At 44.6% G+C, this 10633-nt stretch overlaps 1 protein-coding gene across 1 annotated transcript; it reads right to left on the bottom strand.

The window, feature by feature from the left end:
* Window positions 1-646: 646 nt before the first annotated feature.
* Window positions 647-7838, bottom strand: bhlhe41 (basic helix-loop-helix family, member e41). The gene is made up of 5 exons (XM_061677551.1): window positions 7618-7838; window positions 7413-7479; window positions 7209-7316; window positions 6990-7101; window positions 647-4751 (listed from the first exon to the last, which is right to left on the bottom strand). The coding sequence occupies exons 1-5, from the start codon at window positions 7677-7679 to the stop codon at window positions 3862-3864; spliced, it is 1239 nt and encodes a 412-aa protein (XP_061533535.1). The 5' UTR covers window positions 7680-7838; the 3' UTR covers window positions 647-3861.
* Window positions 7839-10633: the final 2795 nt, after the last annotated feature.

Below are 10633 nucleotides of genomic sequence, written 5' to 3'. Positions count from 1 at the left end.
TAAAACAAATAATAATAATAATTGAAAGTATGTGTGCTGCGCATTCCAAGTGCGTTTCATGCCTTGGCCCGTAGATGGCGATATTTACTCACAAAGGTGAAAGCTTTAGACAAGAATTAAACTCAGCATGCGTGTAGGCTAATAGTATTCATCCCATACTGTAATTTGAAAGCAAAAAGCAAGTTTACGTCAGTTTAACTTGAGTGTGCACAGCCGTTTTAAAAAGCCCAAAAGTCAATAATTTAGCATTGATTAGGCTTCTTTGTTTTCAAGACCACATGGAATCGACGGCTGGGAGAGCTGCAATAATATAGTAATTCATCAATTTTCAAATAACGTTCCAGTAAACCAGTGGGTGGACTCCCACCGGGCCCCTTGTTTTCCATCTGAGGTCATCTCCATCATCCTTCTATCACATGACATGACTTCAAAGCCGGGGCTTATTGTACATTCCTCAAGCGTGACTTGTCATCTGATTGGAGCATGAGCACAATAGAGTTGACCGACTCAATGTGTTGTCTGTGGAATTTTGAAGACACCGCGTCGGCCTTCTTCGAGTTGCAAATGTTTAAGTCACCAGGATTTGCGGCTTCCCCACGACCTGTTAAAATCGCATTCATGCGTTTAATGAGAGAAAAGTGCCATGTTGAGTTTTGATATTTATTTTTCAACTCATCAGCAATAATTATAACAGCGTAATGTGTAAAGCAACAAAATGTGCAACAATTGCTGAGGGAAATCTTTTTTTTTTTTTTTTTTTTCTTAAAAAAAACGTCTACAACATTGACATAGACATATTTTATAGTACATTCACCAAAAGATATTTACAGACATACATGCCACTTTCTATAACAGTTGATACCCAATTTGAGGATAGCCCAGCTGAAAGAAACTACAAAAAGCAACGTGTTTGCAAAATACAAAGTGAATCATGGGTAGTCAATCACGTCAAACCTTTTTCAAAGCTTGACATCAGCAAAGTTGCAGAAAATGTTCTCAAATTAGTCATAGGACCACAGGTTTTTTTTTTCTCTCTCTCATTAAAAAAAAAAAAAAAAGCTGATTAGGAGCCAAATGATCAAAATGGATAATAGTTAAATTGAGCAAATGAGGAATCCCCACTGCAGTGAATGATGTCATTGCAACTGTGACATCTCTGATCCTGGTTTGACTTGAAATCACATGTTTGATTCAAGACCAACAAAAAAAATAAATGCATCAACAACACAAAAGGTCAATTACAATGATTGGTTTTCATGGATAACATGACTTTTTGGGGTTTGTGGGTGGTAGTAAAAGCTGAAAAAAAGTGCACTTTACATCTCAGAGAGGAAAGCTCTTCCTACATACTGTACAAACGTTAACAGCTTGGAAAATACAGATACATTCAATATCAAAGATCCATAAGGTGCTATCCTACATTGCTTCCTGGAGGTAAAGGGGCTCACTGCATGTCAATACAGAAATGCTTCATTTGGGGGAACCTACAATACGCTGGTTATGCAGCCTATTGTGGAGTATCTAAGTTAACGTGACTGATTTTGGAGCAGATATAGTTGTCATTCAATTTGATTGCTTTTTTACAGCCATTAAGTGTTTGCGTTTGTGTGATAACTGTCGCGTTTTAAGAGGAACCGTAATGTCCGAGAACCCCGCGCAAAGCTAGGGGTGAGGTATTGTGGCCATCTATGCCCTCTAGTGCACGTTTATATCTTGATTAACCCGACTATCTTCCGGGTTGGAATATTTACAGTCCAAGCAAATGCAGCGAGATGTTCCAAACCTTGGCAGACGTCCTTAGCAACGTCTTACATCCAAAGAGACTAGCTGATTGGGATATTGTGCACTTGCACTTGTAGTACTCAAAATTTCAGAATATTTTATCAAAGAGGATACAAAACTAACTGCAGTACAACACAACAGTTTTGATGCGTTTATGCCAATCATCGTCGATGAGCATTCAGATTTAATTAATCGAGTAGAAGTGCAAAAGGCACACACTGCCAGAACTGTTCCATCAAGGTAATTATGACACGCAAAAATCTCCTCCACGGACCCACATCGTCGACATTACAATCCGCACAAACTGCCATTACATCATTATTTGTGTGAATGCCGAGAATTGCAAAGACATTGGAGGACTATAACCTACTTAACGTATCACAGTGTAACGTACCGTGCAAGCACGCCCCCTAGGGGATGACGACAGAAGATTATGAGGCCCGCCGCACACCGAGCGACGCGGCAGAACGCAACTGAACTGGATAGCCGCGAAAAACATAGTCCGGGACTCACATCCACAGTTCCACACCAGACGACTGACCCTCGCACGCATAAACAACTCACAGCACTGGAAAAACCGCGACCCATGGTGTTCTTATCGAGAAACAACATTTGACGTGCCCCATATAGACCTGTATTTATTTATTTTTTGTATTGAAACACAAGCAACGTGGCGCGATTGTCAAAGAGGAAACTGATTCACCTGGCTGCTGTCGCTATATTATGAAACGGGCGAGACATTATGGAGCGTTCGTTGACTGCACTCGTGTATTTTGGGGACAGACTCTCCACGCTTCGCTTTTTAGCCACAAGCACGTGCCAATATGGGGGAAAATAATTGCACATCCATTCTGAATGAGTGGCACATATCGCCAGCCAATCGCAGAGTACATAGAGACAAACAACCATTCACACTGATATTCACATATACAGTGAATGCCAGCCTATTTGCGGTTCGCTAGTCACAGGATCACTAATTGTTTGTTTGTTTGTTTTTTCCCTGCGGAATTCAATCGCAGCTATTCGCTGAAAAACTCACCTATTCCCATATTGTTGTGCTCTTTGTGCAACGTTGTTAAATGCCACAAGAAGGTGCTAAAGGTCTGGCTAAAAGGAAAGTAGTAATTGTTGTCAAGGAAATATTGAACTTACAAATCTCGACTATGTGGGGAGCATGTTAAGTTTGGCCTGGGTTGTTTGTGGAAGTTGCAGAGTCTTCCCTGTATGTACACGCACACTTTTTCAAAATAAAATCATCTGTTAGCCATTTATTTTTAAGTGAAATAAAGTGTTCTGGGACCATATTACAGTTTAGACTATTAATCTGGGCAATTATAAAGCATTTTTAGGGGGTGTGTCAATTTTCCGCTTTTTGAGGCAGGCCTTGGTCCAGCAGGTGTTTACTGTTTTTGCAATGTGGGAGGAAGCCGGAGTACCTGGAAGAAAACCCACACAAGCACGGAGACAACATGCAAACTGGAATAATAACAACAGATATTCTAATCATATTCTTGAAGTTAGGGGTCGATCTACGTTCCTACCCTCACCTATGGTCACGAGCTGTTGGTCGTGACCGAAAGAACGAGGTACAAGCGGCCGAAATGAGTTTCCTCCGCAGGGTGTCCGGGCTCTCCCTTAGAGATAGGGTGGGAAGCTCGGTCATCCGGGAGGATCTCAGAGTAGAGCCGTTGCTCCTTCACATCGAGAGGAGCCAGATGAGGTGGCTGGGGCATCTGATTCGGATGCCTCCCGGGCGCCTCCCCGGTGAGGTGTTCCGGGCACGTCCCACCGGGAGGAGACCCCGGGGACGACCCAGGACACGCTGGAGAGACTGCATCCTTCGGCTGGCCTGGGAATGCCTCGGGATCCCCCCGGAAGAGGTGGATGAAGTGGCTGGGGAGAGGGAAGTCTGGGCGTCCCTGCTAAAGCTACTGCCCCCGCGACCCGACCTCGGATAAGCGGTAAAAGATGGATGGATGGATGGAAGTTAGGGATGCTTGACTCTCAGCATTCACACAACAAATGCATTTAATAAGCGAGTGCATGTTCTCCTGGGTCAAGGTGACCCGACCCAGACAATTAGCTGCTTTGACAGATGGGCGACTGGTCACGTGGCTGGTGAATCCTGCTCTCCTCGCCATCGTCACTCGTGGGAATTTCCTCACGTTCCTCAGGTGAGCTCGTGTCGCCGTCATCAGCAAATTGGGGGTCCTTGCACGGAGACGAGGCGCCAAAGTGCGCGGACAAGCCCGGAAAGGCCGCGGCGGCCGCCGCCGCGGCCGCCACTGCGGACGCTTGTGCAGGGTACAGCCATGGGAAGGGGGAGGCCAGGGCCGCCGCCGGGTACATGCCCTTTTCCATGTTGCTTTTCTCGAAAAGAGGCATGTACGAGGCAGCGGCTGATGGGTTGATGAAGTAGAAAGGCATGCAAATTGGCGTCTGTTGCCCCACTCCGGTTAATCCCATCAGAGAGTTCACGAACGCCACATCCGCAACCCCGGAACCATTACTGGACCAGTTCATCTTTGGTTTCTTGGCCGGGCGATCGTCTCCAAACTCCTGCTTTATTTTCACACCTTTGGCCGCCTGCAAAGTGTTGTTGTGCTCGCACTCTTTGTCCTTGCCCCCCTCGCCCCCGTAGCCACTGTCCGTGTCCGTGTCGTTCTCGGTTAGATCCCCGCCTTGGGTCCTCTGGATGACCGGGACGCAGTTGGCTTGGTTGTCGGCTTTGTGCCCGTCCGGTGCGTCGCCGGCGGGGAGCCGGTGCTGCTGCTGAGGGAGAAGTGAGCCGGACTGGACCCGGGTCAGAGCCTTGTGAAGGTGCTGGACCAGCTGGGCGCCGCTCTGCTCGTTGGCGGTCCAGTGCTCGAACTGGCTCAGGTACTGCAGGACTTCTTTGGCGCACATTTGGAAACCAGAATGGAAGGCGTCCGCATCGGTGTGAACGGACGACTTCATCGACAGGTCCCCTGTTAAAAAAAAATTAATAATAATCACGTTTAACCCTTAACTGTTGATTTCAAATCATGAACTACAATCTGGCAGGGCACTGGAGCCGCTCCCAGCTGACTTTGGGAGAAAGGCGGACTACACCCTGGACTGGTCGCCAGCCAGTCGCAGGGCACATATAGACACGGAAAGCCACTCGCACTCACATTCACAGCATCACTGAGTAGGATGTGAACCCACACTGCCCGCACCGACGTCGGGCAAATGTACGACGACACCATCAGTACATTGACATAAATAAATGGATGGTTAATCCTTAAATGTTTCGCAGAAAAGATTTTTATTTTTATGCACCACTTTCTTTTTGGTTATAAACATCAGAAAGGTTCAGGACTAGTGTCACAAAAGCTATATTTCAAACCTAAACTACGGGTTTTCCTCTTCACTGTGGGCCAGACACTCAAGCAGCACGTCTACAAAGGTCTCTTTGTGGCGTGAAGAAGAGGCAAGAGTTGTGGCAGGATCACTTGTAGCTGCTTCACCATAACAACACGCTTGCTCACAGAGCCCTGAGCATCTGACAGTTCCTGGCTGAGAAGAACATCCTCATACTGGAACAAACTTCCTATTCACCCGACCCAGCGCCGTGGAATTTCTTTACTCTTTCCCAAGCTCAAGGAGGTCATTAACGGGACCTGTTTTGAAGACGTGGATGACGACAAGATGGCCGTGAAGGCAGAATTGCAGAGGATCCCGGAAGAATCCTTCCAGAGGTGCATAAAGGTGTGGCAGAGAACGCTTGGAAAGCGTGTTCGACTTCATGGGCATTACTTTGAATGGAAAATAGTTTGGATTTGACCGAAGCCAATTTACCTGTGAGACATGCAAAAATAAAAGCCATGTGTGACTTAGCATTACAATGTAATTTGTGAAACATGTCACCAATCATATATGCCAATATGTGATGCTTCCAACAGGGGCAGGTATTTGATTTGTCCACTTGAGGTCACCATCCGCACAAGCGCATGCCAATTGACGACAGGCGTGCCCTATTTGAATGACATGAACAATAGCCCATGCAGACAAGGTGTGAACAGGTGATTTCCTGCCTTAATAAGCATTGGTACCGTTCCTCACACTGGCGGTCGGTGGCAGTGTAGTCAGCAAAAAAAAAAAAGCATTACGGGAACCCATAATTAATTACAGTATTGCATTTGTAGAAAATCAAGCTAAATGTTGCTTTTTACTTGCATTTGTTCCTGTCGATATTGTTATGAGTGTGTGCATTTGCAATTCGTCGGGCTAAGGTTGATGTTTGTGAATTTATTTCATAAAATTCTGACTGAGGCTTTGTGTTTGAAACAGCGGCTCTCTGTTCTTTGTATCCTCAAGCAAATCGGTGACTTGAAACGTACAGGTTGCGTTCACTCAGTCAGGTTTCGGTTTCTACAAAGAATAGGAGCCCAATTGTGAGTCACGTTCAAATCATATAGCCGATAAGAGCTAACTGTAACAGAGATGTGCAGGTGAGTAACTGCGCAACAGCGACCTTGAAAATAAATGTTTAGATGCGCTCAATCCGTAGTAAGTGAACTGCGATATAGTGAGGCTTTACTGTATGATCAATCTTATGCTGTTTTACTCTTTTGAGATTCCCACATGGCCTTTCAAAGACCTACAGGGACATATTTCCACATGAACCTGTGCAAATGTGGTGGATACACAAACAGTTCCTATATATATAAAAACAAAAAGGACACTAATTGACGGCACGTAGTTACAGCTTCAGAGTTTCACGATTCCCATCATTGCCGCCATTTTTCTTTACAGAACACACACAACTTTTTAGCACTTGTACAAAAGACTGACTTTTCCCAATATTTGCATTTTTGTGTATTTAGGGACGCTTAGGGCAAAGTCATCAAATTTCATGGTGAAAGAGTGACATTTAGGGTATGCTATATATATAAATATATATATTTTTAATTGCTTTTCAAATGTCAGAACGGGTCATATTTGACCCGAAATGTATATTTAAAAGGTTGGGAAAGATCGATATGTAAACCAAACTTAAAGTTCGATAGGTGCTGCAAGTTCCGAGAAAACTCAAGATGACGACAACACGTGAGAGGCAAGTGTCGGCGCACGTGCGCGCGTCTGCTGCACTCGAAAGCGCGCCCGTGCGTGCGAGTATTATTTGCTCTTTGCAACTGAGCGTGCGCGCTCACCGCACCTCCGCACGAATCGTTTGCGCTTACCGTTCTGTAATGCGACGATCTTCTGGTGCTGCTGCTCGGTGACCGACGTCAACGCGTTTAAATGTTTCAGCGTTAATTCCAGAACCACCGCCTTCTCCAAATGGCCCAGAGTCTGCGCGCAGGACACACACACAAAAAAAAAACACACACACACACACGTCTGATCACGTCTCGGTCGTTTCAATATTAATTTTTCATTTTATTCATTGTTTTTCTTACCGACAGCTTTAAATGTTCCGGCAGCAGATCCTTCAGCTGCCCGATACATTCATTGATTCGGTCTCTCCTCTTCTTCTCTATCAAACGGTGTGGTAACTTATAAGTGTCCTGTTGACAAAAACAAAATGAGATACGTGAGGGAGATTAAAAAAAAAAAAAAAAAAAAAAAAGATAAAAGGTTATGAATTGTTTCCAAATGCACACCTTGCCGCCATCCTCCCGCTTTATTCCCCTTTTGGGTTTGCACATGTACAAAGAGGGGTAGTCCACCCTAAAGTACAAGGGGGGGGGGGGGGGGGGGGGGGAGGAGGGAAGTGTCCGGTAAAACACGAGTTTTTTTTTTGTTTGTTTGATTTTTTTTTTTTGTTCTTCCTACGAGTTTACAAAAGAGAGTTTTAGACACGCTCACCCCAAAAAGTCCGCGCGCTCCATGAAGTGTCTTTCCTGTAAATGTGATCTTCTTTCATCCATCAGATGTCTCCTGCAGCTTTCCTTGGCACGAATGTTTTGTTATTCCACGAGGCGCGCGGCTGACGGTGCACGCGGTGTGCTTGTCCTCTCCTTGGAGCTGCGCCGCCTCACACTGTCTGATTCCTCCACTTCCCCCCTCCGCGCCTGATGTGTCTCTCCTCCCCAGCTCCCCCACACCCAACCACCCACCCCTTCACGCCGGCGCCACTTCGCAAAGCCGCCGTGGCCAGCAAGAGCGCACGCGCGCCTCAGCGAGGGGACGGCTTCCCACTCACGTGTCCTGTCACGGCACAAAGTCCGCTAAAACCTGCTCCACGCGCAGTGTGAGCGCGCGCACACGCGCGCGCGCAGTGTGCGTGTGTGTCACTGCAGCCACAGCCGGCGAGCCAACAGCTGGAGGCTGAAATCATTCTGAGACTCGATTCACGCAACAACTCGACGAGCACGCGCGCCGATGACTTTCACATCCATTCAATTAAGACGTGGTCGGGTCACGTGGCCTTTCAAGTTCACATGCCTTCTTCGTAGTGGTGGATGTAAAGGCAAAATTTACACCAACCGCAACAGGAAAACTTAGTGAAGAAACTTATTCTGTTTTTCCGTCTTATGAACTTTCGTCAATTATAAAATTACTCCCACTATACATGAAAGTGTAGTTTGTAGTGTAAAAAAAACAAAAAACGACACTTTTTGTCATATATGTTAAAACTATCTGTACGACCTGACAGTAGAATATTATTAAATTGATCTTTTGAAAAATCCTCCCTCTCTGGCTCCATTTTATGCCTGTAATTTAATTTTGATAATTGCTTAAAAACTTGTCACGCCGTACCAGGAACAGAAACTGTTGTGGCAACAGTGATTGAGTGAGCGAGTGAGTGACAAAAGAGTGTCAATCATTGGCGTGCATACACAGGCACGCTCAATCTGCCACAAACAGCAGCCTTTTTCTTGTGCAGATTGTTGAATTCCTGTTAGCAACAAAAAGAAGGAATTGGACGGGGTAAACATATAACGGTGGTGTCCTTTACGCAGATGGCTGCATGCCTGGGCTTGGACAACCAACGCCGACGTCACCAGTCTCACCGGGTCGTCAGGTAAGTTTATCACCTCTCTTATAATTTCCAAATATTGTACATTCCAAAATAATATAAAATCAAACTGGTAATATTTCATGCTAGTAATATAGCAGCCTTGGCATGCTGTGCACGATAACATGAGTGAGCTGGGGGTGCGAGTGAAAGTTGCAGTGTGTAGTGTTGAAACTGCTCACAAGATTTGAATGTAGGCTCGCTTCACGACTCCCTCCCCCCTCCCCTCTGGACAAATCCACGCAAGCACAGGGAGAACATGCAAAACCCCTTCAGGAAGCCCAAAGGTGAGATTCAAACCCTGAACCTGAGCTCTGTGAGGCAAATGTGCTAACCACTAACACACCATGTTTTTAATTTTTTCAAATAACACAAACCATAATAGAAAACAACACTCTCTTATTGTCTCATTTTTTTTTTAAATGTCAATTTCTTTTACTGATGGTATAGTGCAGTGGTGTTTAAAGTACAGCAATTTGCTGCCCAACACCCATTTTTTAATACTACAACCCCAATTCCAATGAAGTTGGGATGTTGTGTTAAACATAAATAAAAACAGAATACAATGATTTGCAAATAATGTTAAACCTATATTTAATTGAACACACCACAAAGACAAGATATTTAATGTTCAAACAGATAAACTTGATTGTTTTTAGCCAATAATCATTAACTTAGAATTTTATGGCTGCAACACGTTCCAAAAAAGCTGGGACAGGTGGCAAACAAGACTGAGAAAGTTGAGGAATGCTCATCAAACACCTGTTTGGAACATCCCACAGGTGAACAGGCTAATTAGGAACAGATGGGTGCCACGATTGTGTATAAAAGGAGCTTCCCTGAATTGCTCAGTCATTCACAAGCAAAGATGGGGCGAGGTTCACCTCTTCGTGAACAATTGCGTGAGAAAATAGTCGAACAGTTTAAGGACAATGTTCCTCAACGTACAATAGCGAGGAATTTAGGGATTTCATCATCTACGGTAGATAATATCATCGAAAGGTTCAGAGAATCTGGAGAACCATCCGGACTGTCATGGACGCAAAGTTCAAAAGCCAGCCTCTGTGATGGTATGGGGCTGCGTTATTGCCAATGGCATAGCTAACTTACGCATCTGTGAAGGCACCTGAAAGGTACATACATACATACAGGTTTTGGAGAAACATATGCTGCCATCCAAGCAATGTCTTTTTCATGGACGCCCCTGCTTATTTCACCAAGACAACGCCAAACCACATTCTGCACATGTTACAACAGCGTGGCTTTGTAGTAAAAGACTGTGGGTACTAGACTGGCCTGCCTGCAGTCCAGACCTGTCTCACATTGAAAATGTGTGGCGCATTATGAAGCGTAAAATATGACAACGGAGACCCCGGACTGTCAAGCAAGCAAGAATGGGAAAGAATTCCACCTACAAAGCTTCAACAATTGGTTTTCTCAGTTCCCAAACGTTTATTGAATGTTGTTAAAAGAAAAGGTGATGTAACACAGTGGTAAACATGACCCTGTCCCAGCTTTTTTGGAATGTGTTGCAGCCATAAAATTCTAAGTTGATGATTATTTGCTAAAAACAATCAAGTTTATCAGTTTGAACATTAAATATCTTGTCTTTATAGTGTATTCAATTAAATATAGGTTGAACATGATTTGAAAATCATATTATTCTGTTTTTATTTATGTTTAACACAATGTCCCAACTTCATTGGAATTGGGGTTGTAAAAATAACATCTGATTTTGGCTGCCTTGAACTTATTACTCGGCAAAGTTCCTCACAACTTCTATGACTATTGATAATAATTACACTTGTACAATAAATAGTTTTTATACAGCGCTTTTCTCCATATCATATGCTGATGTTGGAC

Source organism: Phycodurus eques, chromosome 5 (genome assembly GCF_024500275.1).
Source record: "Phycodurus eques isolate BA_2022a chromosome 5, UOR_Pequ_1.1, whole genome shotgun sequence".
NCBI classification, from domain to species: domain Eukaryota; kingdom Metazoa; phylum Chordata; class Actinopteri; order Syngnathiformes; family Syngnathidae; genus Phycodurus; species Phycodurus eques.
The sequence above is the reverse complement of the archived record's forward strand: the minus strand, read 5'-3'. Positions and strand labels throughout refer to the sequence as shown.